This window comes from Ascaphus truei, chromosome 1 (assembly GCF_040206685.1).
Source record: "Ascaphus truei isolate aAscTru1 chromosome 1, aAscTru1.hap1, whole genome shotgun sequence".
Classification (NCBI taxonomy): Eukaryota; Metazoa; Chordata; class Amphibia; order Anura; family Ascaphidae; genus Ascaphus; species Ascaphus truei.
Genome location: NC_134483.1, coordinates 9,114,636 through 9,140,635, shown reverse-complemented (window position 1 = coordinate 9,140,635; position 26,000 = coordinate 9,114,636). Strand labels below are relative to the sequence as shown.

Sequence of the window (26,000 nt, the reverse complement as noted above, 5' to 3'; positions counted from 1 at the left end):
CCCCTAAGGAAGTGCTGCCTACCTGCCTCCCAGAAGAAACCCCCTGGGAAACAAATCATCGGTGAAAATGAAAACACGGAAGGGGGGCAATACCACCGGAGGACAGAAAACAAACAGAAAAAGCACATAAATACACCGAGAACTACAAATAAAAAGACTTCCTTAGTGTAGGAAGTGGTATATAAAGCCAGCAGGGTAAATAGCTGGGGGTTAGTAAGCATTGGAAGGGTCGGGCCTGTGCTCCAGGTTCTGGGGACACATACTGCTTCTGAGTAACTCACAGTGGCTGCTCTTCTCCAATTTGCTGAATCCATGCACCGTACAGTACATGACTTGTGTGTTTTCCCCCGACAGCTCTTTGTCTTCACGGATGGAGAAGTTGGAAACACAGGGGACGTGATAGCAGAAGTTCAAAGAAACGCCAACAATCACCGGTAATTATAACGTGTGTGTGTATGTATGTGTGTATGTATGTATATATGTATGTATACAGTATGTAACCCCTCTCTTATTTATCTCAGACTAACATCTACTGCAGAGACGGGGGCCAGAGTCCTCATCTATTTACCTTACCCCCACACGTGGCCGTAGGTCAGACAAAGGGAGGCAGACTACTGTAATGTTTATAACACAAGGGTATTTATAATGTAATTATCACTAGGCACCAATATGATATGATCCTCAAGCATGAGGACCAGTCAGTACATTCAGTACATACACAATGTAATTAGATATAACTACTTCACACAAGACGCTGCGCAGGTGTGTGTGGTAAAGTCCTTGTACCAGGCCTCCCAATCCTAGGTGATCAGGCCGTGCTGTGTGGTACCGGTACCGGTACCTAGTTGAAGATGATGTATTAAAATGTAAGTTGCAGGCCTGTGTTTCACAAAGATATATATTGTGGTACCACTTTCCTCGACTCCACAGGGGATCCCCTCTGTTGGCTGCCTGTCTACTTCTCTGCTTCTATACAGCTGGGCTCATCAGCTCTCCCGCTTCCCTGGGGGACACGGGCAGATCCCTCTGTGCAGGAGGCTCTGGACACAGCCTCACATCCTCAGCTCCATGGAGATCTGATCTGTCATGGCTTCCCCCAACACTTAAGGCTCACACCCTCTCATAGTCCCTCGTACTTCACCAGCCTTTTTACTGGCTTAGCATAGTCATATGTCCATGGAGAGGAACCTGCTATGGGTCAGTGTTCTGTTGTTGCTGGGCAGACACAGCAGTTATATATCTTTCTTTATATAACGCCATCAATGTACATAGCACTTCACAGCAGTAATACACGTGACATAATGATATAACATATAATGAGAATAAGGACTTCAGACATAAAAGTAACATTAGAAAAAGGAGTCCCTGCCCTGAAAAAGCTTACAATCGAAGTGGTATGTTGAGTAACGTAGAGAGACAGTAGGAGGATGTTTTGGTAAGTACGTCTGCAAGGGGCCAAGTTCGAAATATGAGATGTATATTATCAGCCACGGAGCTACTCATATGCTTCGTTAAAGAGGTGTGTTTTAAGATGGGTCTTAAAGGTGGATAGAGAGGGAGCTAGTTAGATATTGAGGGGAAGAGCATTCCAGAGGTGTGGGGCAGTCAGTGAGAAAGGTTTAAGGCGGGAGAGGGCTTTAGACACAAAAGTGGTAGAGAGAAGACATCCTTGAGCAGAACACAGGAGTCGGGCAGCTGTATAGCGAGAAATTAGGGCTGAGATGTAAGGAGGGGCAGAAGAGTGTAAAGCTTTAAAAGTGATGAGAATTTTCTAAGTGATACAAAATTTAATAGGAAACTGAAAGAGGGATTTCAGCAGGGGAGACGCTAAGACAGATTCAGGAGAGAGTAGAGTGATTCTAGCAGCAGCGTTTAGGATAGATTGTAGGGGAGACATGTGAGATGCAGGGAAGCCAGACAGTAGAAGGTTAAAACAGTCGAGACGGGAGAGAATGAGGGCCTGTGTCAGAGTCTTAGCAGTAGAGGGCGTATCTTTGCAATGTTATGAAGGAAAAAACTACAAGTTTTAGCTACACTGTGAACGTGAGGAACGAGTAAAATGTGGCCCCTAGCAGCGTGCTTGTGCTACTGGGTTTATGATGGTGCTGCCAACAGTAATGTAGAAGGGGGCAATAGCGCCAGGTTTGGGAGGGAGCATCAGGAGCTCCGTCTTTTACATGTTACGTTTCAGTCGCTGAGGGCCTTCCAGGATGATATAGCAGAGAGACATTCAGAAACTTTAGTCTGTTCAGCAGGTCAGGGGTTGAAAAGTACATTTGTATCGTCAGCATAGAGGTGATATTTAAACCCAAGAGATGTGATTAGGTCACCTAGAGAGAGTGTGAACAGAGAACAGAGAAGAGGTCATAGGACAGTGCCCTGGGGTACCCACAGAGAGATCGATAGAGGAGGAGGAGGTGCTAGCAAACGAGACACTGAAAGTACGATGGGAGAGGTAGGAGGAGATCCAGGAAAGAGCTTTGTTACGAATACCTAGAGTATGGAGAATGTGAAGGAGAACTTCAATTTCCCACCATGTGTCACTGTATATATTTCTATTTTACTATCTCACACATGAATATTGAATGTTGAATCATTTGTAGATTAATACATTTTGTAAAAGTATCATGTTTTTGTGTAATTTGTTTGATCAGATTATCTTTATTTTTCATTAGGACTTAGGGACTAAGATCTAATAACATTTTAGGTTTGATATATATGAAAATATTAAGGGGTTCACAAACATTTCTTGCCACGGTGTGTACTGTATGTGTGTATATTTAGATATAGAGATACAGATATGTATATACACACACATATTCACACATGCACACGCACATATCCATGCATCTTTGTGATACCATACTGCCATTTCCCACCATGCATCACTCTGCATATCCCATAATGCCTCACTCCTTATTACCTCTGTGCAGGTGCTTTGCGTTTGGGATCGGTGAAGGAGCCTCCACAGCTCTCATTAAAGGCATCTCCCGAGCAGCGAGTGGGACCTGTGAGTTTATCACTGGGAAGGAGAGGATGCAGCCCAAGGTAACAGCGCAGAATTCAGCAGCTCACCTCAACGTTCCCCCTTACTGCACAGGAATCTCCCTCATTCCTAACGCTATCACCTCTTACACAATGGGATCCCCTCTCACATACATTATACATTACATGGGATCCACCTCTCACTCACATTATACATTACATAGGATTCACCTCTCACACTCATACATTCCAATGGGATCCCCTCTCACACACATTATACATTACATGGGATCCACCTCTCACTCACATTATACATTACATAGGATCCACCTCTCACACTCATACATTCCAATGGGATCCCCTCTCACATACATTATACATTACATGGGATCCACCTCTCACACATTATACATTACATGGGATCCCCTCTCACACATTATACATTACAATAGGATCCCCCTCTCACACATTATATATTACATGGGATCCCCTCTCACACACATTATACATTACAATGGGATCCCCTCTCACACACATTATACATTACAATGGGATCCCCTCTCACACACATTATACATTACAATGGGATCCCCTCTCACACACATTATACATTACAATGGGATCCCCCTCTCACATACATTATACATTACACTGGGATTCCCTCTCACACACATTATACATTACAATGGGATCCCCTCTCACACACATTATACATTACAAAGGGATTCCCTCTCACATACATTATACATTACATGGGATCCCCTCTCACACACATTATACATTACATGTGATCCCCTCTCACACACATTATACATTACAATGGGATCCCCCTCTCACATACATTATACATTACAATGGGATTCCCTCTCACATACATTATACATTACATGTGATCCCCTCTCACACACATTATACATTACATGGGATCCCCTCTCACACACATTATACATTACATGGGATCCCCTCTCACACACATTATACATAACAATGGGATCCCCCTCTCACACACATTATACATTACAATGGGATCCCCTCTCACACACATTATACATTACATAGGATCCACCTCTCACTCACATTATACATTACAATGGGATCCCCCTCTCACACACATTATACATTACAATGGGATCCCCTCTCACACACATTATACATTACATGGGATCCCCCTCTCACTCACATTATACATTACAATGGGATTCCCTCTCACACACATTATACATTACAATGGGATCCCCCTCTCACATACATTATACATTACATGGGATCCACCTCTCACACACATTATACATTACACGGGATCCCCCTCTCTCACACATTGTACATTACAACGGGATCCCCTCTCACACACATTATACATTACATGGGATCCCCCTCTCACTCACATTATACATTACAATGGGATTCCCTCTCACATACATTATACATTACATGGGATCCCCTCTCACACACATTATACATTACATGTGATCCCCTCTCACACACATTATACATTACAATGGGATCCCCCTCTCACATACATTATACATTACATGGGATCCCCTCTCACACACATTATACATTACATGGGATCCCCTCTCACACACATTATACATTACAATGGGATCCCCTCTCACACACATTATACATTACATAGGATCCACCTCTCACTCACATTATACATTACATGGGATCCCCCTCTCACACACATTATACATTACAATGGGATCCCCCTCTCACACTCATTATACATTACAATGGGATCCCCTCTAACACACATTATACATAACAATGGGATCCCCCTCTCACACACATTATACATTACAATGGGATCCCCTCTCACACACATTATACATTACAATGGGATCCCCCTCTCACACATTATACATTACATGGGATCCACCTCTCACTCACATTATACATTACATGGGATTCCCTCTCACATACATTATACATTACAATGGGATCCCCCTCTCACACACATTATACATTACAATGGGATCCCCTCTCACACACATTATACATTACATGGGATCCCCTCTCACACACATTATACATTACATGGGATTCCCATCTCACACACATTATACATTACAATGGGATCCCCTCTCACACACATTATACATTACATGGGATCCCCTCTCACATACATTATATATTACATGGGATCCCCTCTCACTCACATTATATATTACATGGGATCCCCCTCTCACATACATTATACATTACATGGGATCCACCTCTCACACACATTATACATTTCATGGGATCCCCTCTCACTCACATTATACATTACATGGGATTTCCCTCTCACACACATTATACATTACAATGGGATCCCCCTCTCACATACATTATACATTACATGGGATCCCCTCTCACTCACATTATACATTACATGGGATCCCCCTCTCACATACATTATACATTACATGGGATCCCCCTCTCACACACAGTATACATTACAATGGGATCCCCTCTCACACACACATTATACATTACATGGGATCCCCTCTCACACACATTATACATTACAATGGGATCCCCTCTCACACACATTATACATTACATGGGATCCCCCTCTCACATACATTATACATAACAATGGGATCCCCTCTCACACACATTATACATTACAATGGGATTCCCTCTCACACACATTTATACATTACATGGGATCCCCTCTCACACATTATACATTACAATGGGATCCCCTCTCACACACATTATACATTACAATGGGATCCCCTCTCACACACATTATACATTACATGGGATCCCCTCTCACACATTATACATTACATGGGATCCCCCTCTCACACACATTATACATTACAATGGGATCCCCCTCTCACACACATTATACATTACAATGGGATCCCCTCTCACACACATTATACATTACAATGGGATCCCCCTCTCACATACATTATACATTACAATGTGATCCCCCTCTCACACAGATTAAATTTTACAGAGGGATTTGCTACTTACACACACACACTACGCCGGGGTCTCTCCCTCACTCTAACATTGAGTGCTCCCATGGTCATCAGTGGGTTCTCCCTACTGAAAATCAGAAATCTCACTCATAACTGAATCAGTGGGGTGAGAAGTGTACACTCAGGGCCTGGGTTCCAGCCTGGTGTACACTCAGGTTCTGGGTTCCAGCCTGGTGTACACTCAGGGCCTGGGTTCAAGTTTGGTGTACACTCGGGGCCTGGGTTCCAGCCTGGTGTACACTCGGGGCCTGGGTTCCAGCCTGGTGTACACTCGGGGCCTGGGTTCCAGCCTGGTGTACACACAGGTTCTGGGTTCCAGCCTGGTGTACACTCGGGGCCTGGGTTCCAGCCTGGTGTACACTCGGGGCCTGGGTTCCAGCCTGGTGTACACTCGGGGCCTGGGTTCCAGCCTGGTGTACACTCAGTTTCTGGGTTCCAGCCTGGTGTACACTCGGGGCCTGGGTTCCAGCCTGGTGTACACTCGGGGCCTGGGTTCCAGCCTGGTGTACACTCGGGGCCTGGGTTCCAGCCTGGTGTACACTCGGGGCCTGGGTTCCAGCCTGGTGTACACTCAGGTTCTGGGTTCCAGTCTGGTGTACACTCAGGGCCTGGGTTCCAGCCTGGTGTACACTTGGGCCTGGGTTTCAGCCTGGTGTACACTCGGGGCCTGGGTTCCAGCCTGGTGTACACTCGGGGCCTGGGTTCCAGCCTGGTGTACACTCAGGTTCTGGGTTCCAGTCTGGTGTACACTCAGGGCCTGGGTTCCAGCCTGGTGTACACTTGGGCCTGGGTTTCAGCCTGGTGTACACTCGGGGCCTGGGTTCCAGCCTGGTGTACACTCAGGTTCTGGATTCCAGCCTGGTGTACACTCGGGGCCTGGGTTCCAGCCTGGTGTACACTCAGGTTCTGGGTTCCAGCCTGGTGTACACTCAGGTTCTGGGTTCCAGCCTGGTGTACACTCAGGTTCTGGGTACCAGCCTGGTGTACACTCAGGTTCTGGGTTCCAGCCTGGTGTACACTCAGGTTCTGGGTTCTAGCCTGGTGTACACTCGGGGCCTGGGTTCCAGCCTGGTGTACACTCAGGTTCTGGGTTCCAGCCTGGTGTACACTGTAAACAGTAGGTCAGAGTTTAGTGTCCGATATTTATCTAGTTATTCAGATTTTTATAAATAAGGCCTATTGATCTTTTCATTTATTAGTGGGTACAAAATGATTGTAATTTCTGGTATATTGCTGATAATTCTTCTTTAAAGCAGCATTTGAGCTAGAGGTTCCCCATGGAGCTGAACCCCAGGGCTCAATGCCCCAATTGCTGATTTATCTATGTTTTTTTACTGTTGTCCGTACGTGAAAGAGAAAATAAAGCTGACTGCGGCATTGCCCCAAATGGAAGCTGCCAAGTCATCTCTTGATGGTGTCACAGTTTTCTGTTGACCCGCAGAATGAGGTTGACCCCCGGGGCCATGTTGTTTCTCCCAACAAGTATTCTTGTAAAGGAATTTCAAACTTTAATATCTGATGAACCAAGGGGTCTCTGTAACTTAGAGAACTGCAGTTCAGCTGCACGGGACATCTTCATCCAAAAAATGTATATATAACAGGCACTTGTCTGGTTCTCTTTAGGTTCTTAAGGCCCTCAAGTGCTCCCTGCAGCCCACGGTGAAGGACATCTCACTGAGATGGACCCTCCCTCCTGGTCTGGAGTCCGTCCTTCTGTCCAATGCTCCCAGTGCAATCTTCCAGGGTCACAGGTCTATTGTGTATGCTCAGCTGAAGGGGAAGGTGAGTTACACAGATATTAAATGATCCCATAGAGATAGCAACTTCAGAGTCTTCTCCTTCTGTCTCTGCGTCTCTCATCACTTGCATAATAAATCTGAGATTTGCATGTAATGCTAGAGGTATGGTGTAGGGTTTAAGTTGCTGGTCATAAATAATATACAGATTTGAGAGTGTGAATCCATTCCATAAGTTATCTTGTGATCTTCATGTGCCTCACCGTGGACCCTCTGGTAATTGGTCAGTAATTACAATTATTATTTTCAGCCTTCATATCACTCAGTGGCTGACATGTAGATCAGAGTTTCAAAAACTTGCACTCAGGATTGCACCCCAGAGGTGGCTGTATGAATGTCCCTGGTGTGTTTCTGTGCTTTTTAATTGAAAAAATGTCAGTTCTGCTGGTCTATGTCTTTGCACCAATTCCACTGATTCAGAGGATATTGCAAAAAATCAAAGCTGAGTGGAGAATGCCGTACTAATAGCCTCAGAGTGGCCAAGAAGATCCTGGTTCACAGGGCTAAAATAAATGTCAGTGGACTTTCCTTGGTCGCTTCCAATCTTCCCGGCTCTTCTCACTCAGGGCCCAATCAACCCCCCAAACTTACAAATGTTGCACCTTACAGCTTGGAGACTGAAAGGGAGATTCTAAGAAGACCAGGTTTCTCTGTACAAGTATCAGACACTCTGATCAAGGCCAGAAAGCCATTAATATCCTAAATATATGATAGAATTGGGTACATTTTCAGATCCTGTTGCGTCAACAATAACATTGAAACCCACAATTCACATCGATCCCAGACATCTTAGATGTTCTTCCGGAGGGTTTCGTTAAGGGTCTCAGTCACTCATCTCTTAAAGTCCAAGTGGCAGCACTCTGTGTCTTCTTTTAGGATCACATTGCAAACCAAAAATACATTCAGCAATTCTTAAAGGCAACGTCTATTGCCTCCATGGAATTAAAATCTGCAACGCTCCTCAGACACGCCCTTCCGAACCTCTCCATTCAATACCAATCAGACAGCTGGCATTGCAAGCCCCCACCCCTTCTTACATTTTCCACCAGGATAAAGTTGTCTTCAGAACACTACCACATTTTCACTCAAATGTAATGTCAAATAATCTTTATTTCTACTCATGCATTTTGAATGTCACAATCTCCTAGATCTGTAGTATTACATTACTAAACTACATACAGACACGGTGCAACCAAATCATTACACATTCCTGATTATTATTGATAGATTAATAACAGTTTTCATTTTTTTTTGTTTTTTTTTTACAAGCTCTGACATGGAGGAAGACTGCGGAGGCGCCAGCGCACTATTTTTCCCGTGTTATCACTGATCAGATACTGTGTTTCTAGTCAATCTGCTGTAGACTTGTTAATTGTTCAGTAAGAATCAGAAGAACAATGACGTTTCAGTGTTGCTTTTTGGAACCTGATGTTTCCCACGCACCTCACAGCTGAATGGCTTTTCCTCATTTGAATACAACTTATTGACACACAGGTCTCAAAAGAACATCAAATATTTTTGCACATCATCATACCATCGTTATTCTGACTGCTATATTGTATCTGTACTGTTAGGAAGCTCTAGACAGAGACATTATCACAGCCAAATCCTGGAGTGACTTCTCCAGCCGGCTGCATGTGAACGCAGGCCAGTGTGACAGGAGCCGTTTTCCATCCACACTCATATCTGGTGTCTCCTTCACATCTCTGCTCTTCCTTTCTTCTCTAGGCCGATGAGGGGAAAGAAGGTGAAGTTTGTCTGGAGTACAAGTTTAAAGAGGACCTCTTCAAGAATGTACTGCAGTTCCCCCTGAAACATGAGAAAGTGGAGAGGTACGTGAGAGTGCGAGAGATCACAGTGCAGAATCAGAGCGAGATTCTAGTAACGTGTTGCTCCTGGAACAGGGTAGGTTCTGCATATTAGAACTTATGATACAATACGATGCACCACCAGGGGTTCTACACAGATGTAACATTGTGTACAGACCTTGTACATAGGGGAGTAGAATGATAATAAAAACATGACCCCTAAAAATCTCTCGATCCCCTTTTGTGCCCGGATCCCTGTTGTTCCCGGAAAGGGACAGGCTGGGAAACACGGGGTTAACTTGAATCTCTCTTATTCTGGTACCAACTTGGCCTTTGCTTAAAATAACAACCCCACATATCAAGCAAAAAAACGATTACATCTCACTTATTTTTTGACAAACAAAGAGCAAAATAATAAGAGAGACTTTATGCTTAATCACAAAAGAGATTGGTAAAAATCTGACACATTTACTTGCCAGGAAAAAGTGTAAAACATTATTTAATGACTTTATGGGAGGTAAAAAAATAATATATTGCCACCTCACGTCATTTCGCTGTGACACCCGCTGGTCTCTCCCCGGCGCCTCTGCAGGTGCCTGTGAGTATAGTAACTGGATCTATCACAGCCTGGCGGACGCGCAGGGAAAAAGCGTTTGCAATAGGTAGCTAGGCAACCTCATGAACTATATATTTTGGAAAGTTGTTTGTCTGTTTGTCTGTTCGCTAGGAATTTGGACATCTCTTAAGATATCGTAAGCCCATTTTTCATGAAGGTTCCTGTGATCGAGCAGCAGGTTTTTGTCTGTTTGGAATCAAGATGGTGGTCTGAACCTTTCAAAACTGCACTAATTTTAATTACATTTGGCAGGATTGTTCGTATCTGGACTGAACTTAGAAAATCCATGTTTTGCACATTGGTAACTTTATGCGGATCCGCTTATAACGTGGTGTGAGCGTGGCGCCCGTTTTTTAAAAGCAAAATATAAAAAAAACAATTAAAAAGCTTTATTGCTAACGGACGGACGAACACACACAATACTCCCCTGCACATCACATCCCCCCTTCCTGCACATCACCAACCTGCACATCGCATCCCATCCCCCCTGCCCATCACATCCCCCTTCCTGCACATCACATCCCCTGCCTGCACATCACCCCCTTGCACATCCCATCCCCCCCCCACCCATCAAATCACCCCCCCTGCACATCCTATCCTCCCCTGACCATCACATCCCCCCTGCCTGCACATCACCCTCCCTGCACATCCCATCCCATCCACCCCTGCCCATCACCACACTCATACACACACACATACACACATCTCTCCCTCCCCGTACCTCCGCTGGGGGGGAGGAGAGAAGGGAGCTAGTTCCTGGCCGGGGACTCAGAGACAGCTGACAGCCCGGCCCGTGAGATCCTCCCCCCACTCGCCCCTCTCACAGACTCACAGCTTCTCTGCACAGATCAGCTGATGCGGGTAAGTGCTGCGGGGGGGAGGCTGCCGCTGCGACGTCAGGCTCAGGGAGAGCTGGGAGAGTTGTCCCAGCTCTCCCCTTCTCGCGGACGCGGAACCCTTGATCGCGGCAACCATCTCTTCTTTTTTTTTTTTAAATCACGATCCCTGTTATGACGTGGTCGTATCGGGTGGATCCCGATGACCGCATTATAGCAGAGTTCAGCTATATTTTAAGGGATTGCAAAGAGCTCCACGTGTTCTAATTAAAGAAAACGCTTATAAAATGCTCCACCAATGGTATTATACCCCATTAAGATGATCTACCTTCTTTAGAAATGGTTCACCTCTTTGCTCAAGAGGATGTGGCCAGCAGGGACCATTTATACATACAGTACTGTATGTGGCGGAACTGCCCACACGTTACAAAGCTATGGAAAGCCACACATGGAATACCACAGGTGGTCCTCTGTTTTTTTCCCTCTGGACCCTTGGACAGCGCTGCTGTGCAAACACATTGAAAATATGCAAATAAAATAAGCCACTGACACCTATATATTCAGCCACCAGGTGTGAAATAGCTAAGGCATGGAAACCGAAATCACAGCCAGTCCTTGATGTAGTTAAACCGAGACTCTGGAGGGTTTGTCTTATGGAAAAACTAACAGGGGTACAAGCTGACACAGTCCAGAAATTTCTAAAAGTGTGGGACCCATCGAGAAACGATATAGGGGATATATATCTCACAAGATATATATAAAAGAAATAAGTCTAAACCAATGTGGCTAAATAAACAGGTAGGAGAAGAAATGGAAAAGAAGAGGCAGGCGTTTAGACTCTTAAAGTCAGAATGGACGGAGACATCGTATCAGAATTATAAGGAATGTAACAAAAATTGCAAAAGGGCAATCAAATTAGCAAAAATGGATAATGTAAAAAGGATTGTAATAGAAGAAAGATCAACCCTAAAATGTTCTTTAAGTACCTTAATAATAAACAAATTAGAAAAGAAAATACAGGGCCCTTTCAGTGTGAGACGGGCAGGCAGATTATTGGAGATAAGGAAAAAGCAGAGGTATTAAACAAATTATTTGCCTCTGGGAACAATCAATTGCAATAGTAGTGCCGCAGGCGGAAGCCACAACCACTATATTAACGAACTATTGATTAATTTAGGAAGAAGTTCATATGTGGCTTGAAAATAAGGCACCCGGTCCCGATGGCATACATCCAGGAGTTTTCAAGGAGTTAAGCTCAGTAATAGCAAAACCATTATATTTAATATTCAAGGACTCCATTTCCACAGGCTCAGTACCACTAGATTGGCGTAAAGCATATGTGGTGTCAATATTTAAAAAGGGAGCTAGATCACAACCGGGGAATTACAGACCTGTATGTCTTACATCAATAGTTAGGGAAATTACTTGAAGAATTAGTACGGGATAATATTCAGGAATAACTTAAGGGGAAAAAATTATTAGTAATAGTCAGCATGGATTTATGAAGGATACATCATGCCAAACTAACCTTATTTGTTTCTTTGAGGAGGTAAGTAGGAATTTAGACCAGGGTAATGCAGTCAATGTTGTCTACTTAGATTTTGCAAAGGCTTTTGATACGGTTTCACACAAGAGGTTGGTGTACAAAATAAAGAAAATTGGACTCAGTAAAAAATATTTGCACCTGGATTGAAAACTGGTTAAAGGACAGACAACAGAGAGATATCATAAATGGAACTTTTCAGGTTGGGCTAAAGTCGTGAGTGGAGTACCTCAGGGATCGGTACTGGGACCCCTGCTTTTTAACTAGTTTATTATTGACCTTGAGGTTAGCATCGAGAGCAAAGTCCCCATCTTTGCTGATGATACTAAATTGTGTAAGGTAGTAGAATCAGAGCAGGGTGTAATTTCTCTCCAGAAGGACTTGGGGAGACTGGAAATGTGGGCAGGTAAATGGCAGATGAGGTTTAATACAGATAAATGTAAGATTATGCATGTGGGAAACAAGAATAAACAAATGACTTACAAATTAAATGGAGATATATTGGGGGAATCCTTGATGGAGAAGGATTTAGGAGTGCTTGTAGACAGCAGGCTTAGCAATAGTGCCCAATGTCATGTAGTAGCTGCAAAGGCAAACAAGATCTTATCTTGCATTAAACGGGCAATGGATGGAAGGGAAGTAAACATAATTATGCCCCTTTACAAAGCATTGGTAAGACCACACCTTAAAGATGGAGTACAATTTTGGGTGCCACTCCTTAGAAAAGACATTATGGAACAAGAGTGTGAAGAGAAGAGCCACCAAATTAATAAAGGGGATGGACAATCTGGTTTATGAAGAGAGGCTAGCTAAATTAGATTTGTTTACATTAGAAAAGAGGCATTTAGAGGGGATATGATAACTATATCCAAATATTTTCAGGGACAATAGAAGGAGCTTTAAAAAGAACTATTCATCCCAAGGGCAGTAGAAAGGATACGGGGTCATCCCTTTCACCAGCAACAAAGGAATGGCAGTTAAAATGTGGAATTCATTACCCATAGAGACTGTGATGGCAGATACAATAGATATGTTCAAAAAAAGTGGACATCTTTTTAGAAAGGAAAGGTATACAGGGATATAACTAATAAGTATACATGGGAAGGATGTTGATCCAGGGAATAATCCAATTGTCAATAATTGGAGTAAGAAAGGAATGTATTTTTCTCCTTATGAGATAGCATAGGATGATATTTCACTAGGGTTTTTTGTTTGCCTTCTTCTGGATCAATATACTGTAAGTACAAATATAGTATAAGTATCTATCGTCTAAATTTAGCATAGGTTGAACTTGATGGACACGTCTTTTTTCAACCTCATCTACTATGTAACTATTGTACTGTATGTAACTTTGGGTTGTTTTTTGGTCAGGAATCAGGGACAGCACCAGGGACAGCACCAACTTTCACATGCAGAAGAACCCAATAACATTACTATAGGTCTCCAGGGATCACCGTTACTGAGCCCCACTGATTCCATCTGATCCCCAGCAAATCTCAAGAGAAACTGAATGAGTGGATGGAAAGACTAGAGTGTTGCTTATTAGTGTGATTAATGGGGCATTAAGGGGTTCTGTTTTGGGGGTTCTGTGAAGCATATCGTATAATCAGATGTTGCATTGATATACTCAGTATGATTCTTCAATGTAACCTGTTTGCTTACAGGGCTCCAGCTCTTCCACTCTTTGATCTCTCTCTCCTTTCAGCCCCACCATACACAGGCTGGCAGCCAAGGCCCTGATCTCAGAGCTGGAACACGGGACAGACAGAGACTCAGAGGAGGTGAAGAAGAGGATCCTGGAGACCAGCATCCAGTCTGGAGTGATCTCCTCTCTCACAGCTTATGTAGCTGTCAACAAGGACACCAAGCAGCCCGTGCAGGGCCCCCCCGTGCGCCGGGACATCCCAACTCCAGGTAGGGACCTTACACAGACAGTGTGCACACTGCAGGGGCACACTTACACACGTGTGCCCCCTGCAGGGACGGGCAATGTATGGGAATCCTGCAATGACTCATTCCTGCCCCTAGAGGGCAGTTTTTTTCTTTTCTGCACTTTTCCAGCTGGGAAGCTGGCAGTGTGAATAATGGTATTAGTGAGCGGGCCGTGTGAATAATGGTAATAGTGAGCGGGCAGTGTGAATAATGGTATCAGTGAGCGGGCAGTGTGAATAATGGTAATAGTGAGTGGGCAGTGTGAATAATAGTATTAGTGAGCTTGCAGTGTGAATAATGGTAATAGTGAGCGGGCAGTGTGAATAATGGTAATAGGGAGCGGGCAGTGTGAATAATGGTATTAGTGAGCGGGCAGTGTGAATAATGGTAATAGTGAGCGGGCAGTGTGTATAATGGTGTTAGTGAGCGGGCAGTGTGTATAATGGTATTAGTGAGTGGGCAGTGTGTATAATGGTGTTAGTTAGCAGGCAGTGTGAATAATGGTATTAGTGAGCGGGCAGTGTGAAAAATGATATTAGTGAGCGGGCATTGTGAATAATGGTATTAGTGAGCTGGCCGTGTGAATAGTGGTATTAGTGAGTGGGCCGTGAGCATAGTGGTATTAGTGAGCGGGCCGTGTGTATAATCGTATTAGTGAGCGGGCAATGTGAATAATGATATTAGTGAGTGGGCTGTGTGAATAATGGTATTAGTGAGCGGGCCGTGTGAATAATGGTATTAGTGAGCGGGCAGTGTGAATAATGATATTAGTGAGCGGGCAGTGTGAATAATGGTGTTAGTGAGCGGGCAGTGTGTATAATGGTATTAGTGAGCGGGCAGTGTGTATAATGGTATTAGTGAGTGGGCAGTGTGAATAATGGTATTAGTGAGTGGGCAGTGTGAATAATGGGATTAGTGAGCGGGCAGTGGGGATAATGGTATTAGTGAGCGGGCAGTGTGAAAAATGGTATTAGTGAGCGGGCAGTGTGAATAATGGAATTACTGAGCGGGCAGTGTGAATAATGGTATTAGTGAGCGGGCAGTGTGAATACTGGTGTTAGTGAGCGGGCAGTGTGAATAATGGTGTTAGTGAGCGGGCAGTGTGAATAATGGTATTAGTGAGCTGGCAGTGTGTATAATGGTGTTAGTGAGCGGGCAGTGTGAATAATGGTATTAGTGAGCGGGCAGTGTGAATAATGGTATTAGTGAGCGGGCCGTGTGAATAATGGTATTAGTGAGCGGGCAGTGTGTATAATGGTATTAGTGAGCAGACATGCTTCCCACCTTCCTCTCTCTTGCAGGCTGTCGTGTTAAAGCTTAGTATTAGTGAGCGGGCAGTGTGTATAATGGTGTTAGTGAGCGGGCAGTGTGTATAATGGTATTAGTGAGTGGGCAGTGTGTATAATGGTGTTAGTTAGCAGGCAGTGTGAATAATGGTATTAGTGAGCGGCAGTGTGAATAATGGTATTAGTGAGCGGGCAGTGTGAAAAATGATATTAGTGAGCGGGCAGTGTGAATAATGGTATTAGTGAGCTGGCCGTGTGAATAGTGGTATTAGTGAGTGGGCCGTGAGCATAGTGGTATTAGTGAGCGGGCCGTGTGTATAATCGTATTAGTGAGCGGGCAATGTGAATAATGATATTAGTGAGTGGGCTGTGTGAATAATGGTATTAGTGAGCGGGCCGTGTGAATAATGGTATTAGTGAGCGGGCAGTGTGAATAATGATATTAGTGAGCGGGCAGTGTGAATAATGGTATTAGTGAGCGGGCAGTGTGAATAATGGGATTAGTGAGCGGGCAGTGGGGATAATGGTATTAGTGAGCGGGCAGTGTGAAAAATGGTATTAGTGAGCGGGCAGTGTGAATAATGGAATTACTGAGCGGGCAGTGTGAATAATGGTATTAGTGAGCGGGCAGTGTGAATACTGGTGTTAGTGAGCGGGCAGTGTGAATAATGGTGTTAGTGAGCGGGCAGTGTGAATAATGGTATTAGTGAGCTGGCAGTGTGTATAATGGTGTTAGTGAGCGGGCAGTGTGAATAATGGTATTAGTGAGCGGGCAGTGTGAATAATGGTATTAGTGAGCGGGCCGTGTGAATAATGGTATTAGTGAGCGGGCAGTGTGTATAATGGTATTAGTGAGCAGACATGCTTCCCACCTTCCTCTCTCTTGCAGGCTGTCGTGTTAAAGCTTAGTATTAGTGAGCGGGCAGTGTGTATAATGGTGTTAGTGAGCGGGCAGTGTGAATAATGGTGTTAGTGAGCGGGCAGTGTGAATAATGGTGTTAGTGAGCAGGCAGTGTGAATAATGGTATTAGTGAGCGGGCAGTGTGTATAATGGTGTTAGTGAGCGGGCAGTGTGAATAATGGTATTAGTGAGCGGGCAGTGTGAATAATGGTCTTAGTGAGCGGGCAGTGTGTATAATGGTATTAGTGAGCGGGCAGTGTGTATAATGGTATTAGTGAGCAGACATGCTTCCCACCTTCCTCTCTCTTGCAGGCTGTCGTGTTAAAGCTTAGTATTAGTGAGCGGGCAGTGTGAATAATGGTATTAGTGAGCGGGCAGTGTGAATAATGGTATTAGTGAGCAGGCAGTGTGAATAATGGTATTAGTGAGCGGGCAGTGTGTATAATGGTGTTAGTGAGCGGGCAGTGTGAATAATGGTATTAGTGAGCGGGCAGTGTGTATAATGATATTAGTGAGCAGACTGCTTCCCACCTTCCTCTCTCCTGCAGGCTGTCGGTGTTAAAGCTTAGTATTAGTGAGTGTGTGCGTGTCTCCCGGGGCTTAGCTTTGCTGTTATATTTCAGCTATGTACGGAATGCGTATGTGTAAAATGTCTACACCAATGGCAATGGCCTGCGGAGCCCCTAGAATGCGTAAGATGATGTGCAGTCCGTCAATGGTCCCTGCCGGGAACTCCTCACATAGCAGAGAGGTCACAAGTACTGGTGAGTTTACAACCTTCTCTATATAACATTACACATGTTCTATGCGCTTCCCCATTGTGTTCCCGCAGCATCTCCCCCTCCCCGCCTCCCTTTTAATCTCCCGCAGTATCTCTTCCCCTCTCCATCTTCCTCCCTTGCTGTTTCCATTCTGTTGTTGTGTATCTCTATCTCTTTCTCTCTCCCTCTCTCCTCCATGTGTCTTCCCGCCCCAACACCCCAATTATTTAATGTTCTTTTCCCTTCTTATCTCCATCTGTTTTTTCTTCCTTCCCCCCCTCTCTCTCTCTCCCTCCCCCTCCAATTTGTTTCCTCTTCTTATCTCCATGTCCCCCTCTCTCTCTCTCTCGTTATCCTCTCTCGTGTTATTCTTTTTCTCTCTCTCTCGTGTTATTCTCTCTCTCTCTCTCGTGTTATTCTCTCTCTCTCGTGTTATTCTCTCTCTCTCTCGTGTTATTCTCTCTCGTGTTATTCTCTCTCTCTCGTGTTATTCTCTCTCGTGTTATTCTCTCTCTCGTGTTATTCTCTCTCTCTCTCATGTTATTCTCTCTCTATCTCGTGTTATTCTCTCTCTCTCTCATGTTATTCTCTCTCTCTCTCGTGTTATTCTCTCTCTCGTGTTATTCTCTCTCTCTCTCGTGTTATTCTCTCTCTCTCTCATGTTATTCTCTCTCTATCTCGTGTTATTCTCTCTCTCTCTCATGTTATTCTCTCTCTCTCTCATGTTATTCTCTCTCTCTCTCGTGTTATTCTCTCTCTATCTCGTGTTATTCTCTCTCTCTCTCGTGTTATTCTCTCTCTCTCTCGTGTTATTCTCTCTCTCGTGTTATTCTCTCTCTCTCTCGTTTTATTCTCTCTCTCTATCTCGTGCTATTCTCTCTCTCTATCTCGTGCTATTCTCTCTCTCTCTCTCGTGTTATTCTCTCTCTCTCTCGTGTTATTCTCTCTCTCTATCTCGTGTTATTCTCTCTCTCTATCTCTTGTTATTCTCTCTCTCGTGTTATTGTCTCTCTCGTGTTATTCTCTCTCTCTCTCTCTCTCACTCGTGTTATTCTCTCTCTCGTGTTATTCTCTCTGTCTCTTTCTCTCTCGTGTTATTCTCTCTCTCTTTCTCGTATTATTCTCTCTCGTGTTATTCTCTCACTCTCTCTCTCTCGTGTTATTCTCTCTCTCTCATGTTATTCTCTCTCTTGTGTTATTCTCTCTCGTGTTATTCTCTCACTCTCTCGTGTTATTCTCTCTCTCGTGTTATTCTCTCTCTCTCGTGTTATTCTCTCTCTCTCTCTCGTGTTATTCTCTCTCTCATGTTATTCTCTCTCTCGTGTTATTCTCTCTCTATCTCGTGTTATTCTCTCTCTCTCGTGTTATTATCTCTCTCTCGTGTTATTCTCTTTCTCTATCTCGTGTTATTCTCTCTCTCTATCTCGTGTTATTCTCTTTCTCTCTCGTGTTATTCTCTCTCTCTCTCGTTATTCTCTCTCTCGTGTTATTCTCTCTCGTGTTATTCTCTCTCTCTATCTCGTGTTATTCTCTCTCTCTCGTGTTATTCTCTCTCTCTTGTGTTATTCTCTCTCTCTCTCGTGTTATTCTCTCTCTATCTCGTGTTATTCTCTCTCTCTCTCGTGTTATTCTCTCTCTCTCGTGTTATTCTCTCTCTCTATCTCGTGTTATTCTCTCTCTCTCGTGTTATTCTCTCTCTCGTGTTATTCTCTCTCTCTCTCGTGTTATTCTCTATCTCGTGCTATTCTCTCTCTCTATCTCGTGCTATTCTCTCTCTCTCTCGTGTTATTCTCTCTCTCTCTCTCTCGTGTTATTCTCTCTCTCTCTATCTCGTGTTATTCTCTCTCTCTATCTCTTGTTATTCTCTCTCTCTCTCTCTCGTGTTATTTTCTCTCTCGTGTTATTCTCTCTCTCTCTCTCTCACTCGTGTTATTCTCTCTCTCGTGTTATTCTCTCTGTCTCTTTCTCTCTCGTGTTATTCTCTCTCTTTCTCGTATTATTCTCTCTCGTGTTATTCTCTCACTCTCTCTCGTGTTATTCTCTCTCTTGTGTTATTCTCTCTCTCTCGTGTTATTCTCTCTCTCTCGTGTTATTCTCTCTCTCGTGTTATTCTCTCTCTAGTGTTATTCTCTCTCTATCTCGTGTTATTCTCTCTCTATCTCATGTTATTCTCTCTCTCTCGTGTTATTCTCTCTCTCGTGTTATTCTCTCTCTCTATCTCGTGTTATTCTCTCTCTCTATCTCGTGTTATTCTCTCTCTCTATCTCGTGTTATTCTCTCTCGTGTTATTCTCTCTCTCTATCGTTATTCTCTCTCTCGTGTTATTCTCTCTCGTGTTATTCTCTCTCTCTATCTCGTGTTATTCTCTCTCTCTCTCTCGTGTTATTCTCTCTATCTCGTGCTATTCTCTCTCTCTATCTCGTGCTATTCCTTCTCTCTCTTGTGTTATTCTCTTTTTCTCGTGTTATTCTCTCTCTCTATCTCATGTTATTCCCTCTCTCGTGTTATTCTCTCTCTCTCTCGTGTTATTCTCTCTCTCGTGTTGTTCTCTCTCTCTCTCTCTCTCTCACTCGTGTTATTCTCTCTCTCTCTCTCTCGTGTTATTCTCTCTCTCTCTTATTATTCTCTCTCTCGTGTTATTCTCTCTCTCGTGTTATTCTCTCTCTCTCTCTCGTGTTATTCTCTCTCTCTTGTGTTATTCTCTCTCTCGTGTTATTCTCTCTCTCGTGTTATTCTCTCTCTCTCGTGTTATTCTTTCTCTCTCGTGTTATTCTCTCTCTCGTGTTATTCTCTCTCTCTCTCTGGTGTTATTCTCTCTCTCTCGTGTTATTCTCTCTCTCTCTCTCGTGTGTTATTCTCTCTCTCTCTCTCTCGTGTTATTCTCTCTCTCGTGTTATTCTCTCTCTCATGTTAGTCTCTCTCTCTTTCTCTCTCTCTCTCGTGTTATTCTCTCTCCTCTCTCTCTCTCGTGTTATTCTCTCTCTCTCTCGTGTTATTCTCTCTCTCCCTCTCTCTCGTGTTATTCTCTCCCTCTCTCTCACTCTCTCGTTATTCTCTCCCCTTCCCATTGGATTGTACCAATGTTACCTGTGGGGATTATTTAACATCCCTCTATGAGGCTCGGTTTCTCGGATTCTGAATAACCCAACGTCGGAATGAACCTAAATCCTGTCCACAGACCGTGTTTATTTCTAATCCGATGTCGGATTGTAAGAATAAAAACCTGTGTGTGTGCCGAGCACGCGCATTTTAAGTGAAACTTCTTTGTCTTTTGTCACTGTTTTGTCACAGAAATTGTAAGTGTGGGGGATGTTTTTAATTAAAAATCAAAATATAATTTAATTGACCAAACGCTAAAAAATGTAATTTAGAACGCGCGTGCTCGACACCCCCCCCCCCCCGTATTAGCTATTTGCACTAATTGTGAATTCCTCGTTTGTGTGTGTGTGACAGTGTGTGTAACTGTGGGGGCTGGGTTGGTGGGGGGGGGGGTTGGCGGGCGGTCTTGGCTCTGTGTCCTCATGCTCTGATGCTGCTGCCCAAGTGCGACACACTGACGGCTGCTCGGCGCGCCGGAGACCGGCCGGAGTATTCTTCTGCGCATGCGCAAAGTCCCGAGGACCCTGTTGTGCGCTTGTGCACTGATGGCAAGAGTGACGTCTACTGCGAATGTGCGCGCCGAGCCGCCTGCGCAGAGATGGACTGTGGGCATGGAGGTAAGTGCGTGGCTGGCGGCTTCTTCTGCCAGCACTGACGTCATTTCCATAACCCACTTCCGTCTCCAGAATCAGCGATTTCTTCAAAAAAGGTTTCACTTCAAAAAAGTATGGCGGCTTAATCTGCCATAGTACTTTAAAAACAAATGCCGGCACATTAATCGCCCGGTAAAAATCATACCGGATGTATAAAATGCTGCTCCCTCTTCTTTCCTGCACATCGAATTTGGTGTGGGAAATCATGGAGACACACACACAGACACACAAGGACACACACAGCCACACAGAGACACACACACAGACACAGAGAGACACACACACACACACACACACACAGAGAGACACCAGGACACACACACAGAGACACACACACAGACACACAAGGACACACACAGCGACACAGAGACACACACACAGACACAGAGAGACATACACATACACACACACACAGAGACACCAGGACACACACACAGAGACACACACACAGACACAGAGAGACACACACACAGACACAGAGAGACACACACACATACACGCACAGAGAGACACCAGGACACACACACAGACACACACAGACACACAAGGACACACAGAGACACACACACAGACAGACACAGTCACACAGAGATGCACACAGATACAGAGAGAGACACAGACAGAGACACCAGGACACCGACACACACACACACACACACAAGGACACACAACCCCCCAGAGACACACACAAAGAGAGACACACACACGTGCACACACACACAGAGACGCACACACACACATACACAGAGACACACACACACAGAGACGCACACACATACACAGAGACACACACCCAGTAAATTGTTGAATTTTAGGTTTTGTTTTCTATTTAATTAAAACATTATTTTCTCTTAGTTCTTTTATTTGTTACATGTTGTATTATTATTTTTATTATGAGTGGTGGCAGTCAGCAGGGCATGAGGAGCTCTGCCCATGCCCCTCCTGTGAGACTGAGGTCATCTCAACCCATGCCCCTCCTGTGAGACTGAGGTCAGCTCTGCCCGGGCCCCTCCTGTGAGACTGAGGAGGTCAGCTCTGCCCGTGCCCCTCCTGTGAGACTGAGGTCAGCTCAACCCGTGCCCCTCCTGTGAGACTGAGGAGGTCAGCTCTGCCCATGCCCCTCCTGTGAGACTGAGGTCATCTCAACCCATGCCCCTCCTGTGAGACTGAGGTCAGCTCTGCCCGGGCCCCTCCTGTGAGACTGAGGAGGTCAGCTCTGCCCGTGCCCCTCCTGTGAGACTGAGGTCAGCTCAACCCGTGCCCCCCCTGTGAGACTGAGGTCAGCTCTGCCCCTCCTGTGAGACTGAGGTCAGCTCTGCCCGTGCCCCTCCTGTGAGACTGAGGAGGTCAGCTCTGCCCGTGCCCCTCCTGTGAGACTGAGGAGGTCAGCTCTGCCCATGCCCCTCCTGTGAGACTGAGGAGGTCAGCTCTGCCCGTGCCCCCCCTGTGAGACTGAGGTCAGCTCTGCCCGTGCCCCCCCTGTGAGACTGAGGAGGTCAGCTCTGCCCGTGCCCCTCATGTGAGACTGAGGTCAGCTCTGCCCGTGTCCCTCCTGTGAGACTGAGGAGGTCAGCTCTGTCTGTGCCCCTCCTGTGAGACTGAGGTCAGCTCTGCCCGTGCCCCCCCTGTGAGACTGAGGAGGTCAGCTTTGCCCGTGCCCCTCCTGTGAGACTGAGGTCAGCTCTGCCCGTGCCCCCCCTGTGAGACTGAGGTCAGCTTTGCCCGTGCCCCTCCTGTGAGACTGAGGTCAGCTCTGCCCGTGCCCCCCCTGTGAGACTGAGGTCAGCTCTGCCCGTGCCCCCCCTGTGAGACTGAGGAGGTCAGCTCTGCCCGTGCCCCCCCTGTGAGACTGAGGAGGTCAGCTCTGCCCGTGCCCCCCCTGTGAGACTGAGGTCAGCTTTGCCAGGCTCAGTTGGCAGTGCAGGTGGAAGAGCCTCAGCAGTGGTTGATGTACCAGTGAATGTTCCTTAGTAGAGTAGGCTTAGTACTGGGCCTGCTTCAACCTCGGGGTGTGTGCCTCAGGAACCATCTGCTCCTTCGCCTGTTCAGCCTGTTTCAGAGGAAACAGGTAGTAGCATTGGTTTGGAAACTCTGATGTCAGTGTCACATTTGTCCCTGCTTTCTACTCCTTGTCATTGACCTCGCCTGATTCCTCCCTGACAGTGACAGAGATTGTTGAGGCTTCCAACACACAATGACCACCTGTGTTGCTTGAACAAGTGCGCGAGGATCAGGTGCACTCACCCGTGTTGCGTGTGCGCTTGCAGGTCAGGCTGGTGTCGGGGTTGACAGAACAGGACCTAGTTCTAATCTGATCTTTGTATATGGATGTCTGCATTTCCATGAGACACCAACTGGAAACCCCTATTTTTTACGTTTCTCTTTAGACTCACGCTTGTGCCGGTGTGCATAGTTACTTTAAATTACTTGAATTTTAAGGCGCCAGTCAGCGGTTTTGTCAGATTTAAGGGTATCCAGGTATTCTCTTTCACACGTCATATCACCTGAGATCTGACTCCAAAAGACTGTTCATGGTCCCAAGGTTCAACAAAGTATCCGGCCGCTCCTCCTTCTCTTACCGTGCCCCCCACAACTGGAGCAGTCTACCGGAGACTCGCACAGCCGCCACCAGTCTAAGGGTACGCTTATAGAGCCGGCGACGCGACGGTCGCTGGAAAATCAAATCGAGATGACTTCCAGCGATCACGACCAATCCGTCGCTCCATCACGCCGTCGCGTCGCGCTTACTATAAGCGCACGTGACGACGGCAATGCATTTGTTTTGCTGCGACGTCGCATCGCTGTCGCCGTCACCATCACCATAAGCGCAGCCTAAGTTCATTCAAAACTAAGGCTGTCTCACATTTTAATGTGGTCTGTAACTATTACATACGCCTATAATATATATTATCTGTAACTGTGCATGCAATGTCTTGTATATAATGTATACCCTGCTCACATATGTAACTGTATTTGTAACCATGTATTATTTGTCATCATAACTCTATGCCCAGGACATACGTGAAAACGAGAGGTGTTACGTCCTGGTAAAACATTTTATAAATAAAATAAACACGTAGAAATCTCAGTACTAACTTTGGACCCAGACCACAGCGTTATAAGGTTATACGGTTGAGCTGTACTAACTTTGTCCAGATCTGATCCAGCTTGCTCAATAAAGAATAGCATTAGATTCACGGAACATTTATTTAGGATAAGACACCATTTTTTGCCAAATGTTATTATTATTTATTGTAGCCCTGATAAGTTTTGGGCTATTATTCTGTCCTCCTGCGCAGTAATCCCTGGTAAGGGCAGGTTTGCCAGGAGTAATCATGGGTTCTCCCCACTCACTGCAGATCAGTGAGGCAGAGAAGGCAGTGCAGTCAGGCCTGTGTCCAATAAGGGACAGGGGCGGGCTCTTGCTCAATCTGTCTTAGTGAACTGCATTTCCTGTATTTAGTGAGTTCCTCTTCCCACTTGAGAGAGGATAGTCACCCATACCCAACTGTGCAGGGCTCTGGCAGTTTGTGGCCCTCCCTTCGGGGAGTGGAGGGAGACTATTCCCTTTACTCCACCAGGGAGTAAGGGAAGAGCTAGGCCTGCTTTCAGTGCCCTTGACTTGGAGTGCAGGGCCAGGGCCATCCTGAGGGAGAACTCCTGAGCTGTACTGCTGTGGCTGTGTATGATGTACAGTGTGCTGCTGGGTCGTGAATAAAGTGTTCCTGATTCATAAAGACCGCTGTGTGAGATTGGAATCTCTCCTCCCTGAGAGGGACGTTCTACTGTAGGGATTCCACCCCATATCCTGGGGCCTGCAATAGATGGAGGCGCTGCCACTGTAAGTACGAACTGGGCTCCACCCCAGAAGCCTGTCCTGACCTTCCCCATAATACCACCAAGCGGGAGACTCAGGAGTCCTGTAAGCCAGCAGGTGCACCACACTACACCATACGTAACCAGAGTAGCATTTCCCCTAGAAAACCCTATCTGCGATTGAGAGGGGGCAAACTGTGTTACATTATTAAGTCTGCATCTTGCCGGCCAATAGTGGCCTGATCCTTTAGTGTAATCGCTTTGAATCAATGTTTTCTTGCAATATTGGGACAAAGTTAGTATATGCAGGTATACTGTACGTCTACCTCTTTCTTCTTAAGTGTAATGTCCATTAAATACACATGCCAAAGGCAAGTTTATCAGTATATCTGGTATAGGAAACAAAGGATAGCTGGCGCTCAAAATATCCCTATGTCCATATGGAACAGAGACAGTCTCTTAAGGTTCCCCCAGAGAGTCCAAATCTTTAAGATGGTAAACAGAGATATTCTTCACTGCTGCAACTTCTCAATCCATCTAGAAACGATAAAAAAGGCACAACCTTGCGCAGTACTCCTGATCTTAAAAGATTCCCTTTAGACAATAGGAAGTGCCCACTTACAAGGAATACTCTTGCTGAATACAGTTGAGACAATCTGTGCTTGATCCCCTTCTACATCCACTGGTACCACGAATCCCCCGAGTACTTTCTCAATCCCTTATTGCTCCGTTGTTTAAGGTTAGGGTGAGAGGAGCTTGGATGAGCCGTCGGCAGGGGACTCCTAGAGACTCAGGAGGCGCACAGTGTGCGACGCTAGCTGGCTGTGTACCGGAACGCAGCCTAACGAGTGGGGAACACGCGTGTGTCAGACCGGTTGGAGAAAGGCGGTGAGAGCGCTTATCGCAACCGGAGGAGTCAAGGGATTTCCCATGCAACTGCGGACGGCATCCTTATAATGTTTTAAACTACATGTCATCATGTGAGTG

At 45.4% G+C, this 26,000-nt stretch overlaps 2 protein-coding genes across 4 annotated transcripts in view; both read left to right on the top strand.

Annotated features, from left to right (window-relative positions):
- Positions 1–26,000, top strand: part of LOC142475204 (von Willebrand factor A domain-containing protein 5A-like) — a 354,651-nt gene that overhangs the window by 29,678 nt on the left and 298,973 nt on the right. The window lies entirely within an intron of this gene.
- The window catches only part of LOC142475503 (von Willebrand factor A domain-containing protein 5A-like), a 65,877-nt gene that overhangs the window by 29,709 nt on the left and 10,168 nt on the right, over positions 1–26,000 (top strand). For both annotated transcript variants that reach the window (XM_075581390.1, XM_075581360.1), the window contains exons 10-15: positions 355–434; positions 2,934–3,048; positions 7,590–7,748; positions 9,491–9,594; positions 14,271–14,479; positions 17,308–17,448. In XM_075581390.1, the coding sequence (XP_075437505.1) occupies positions 355–434; positions 2,934–3,048; positions 7,590–7,748; positions 9,491–9,594; positions 14,271–14,479; positions 17,308–17,448 (808 nt within the window). The remainder of the gene's footprint in view (positions 1–354; positions 435–2,933; positions 3,049–7,589; positions 7,749–9,490; positions 9,595–14,270; positions 14,480–17,307; positions 17,449–26,000) is intronic.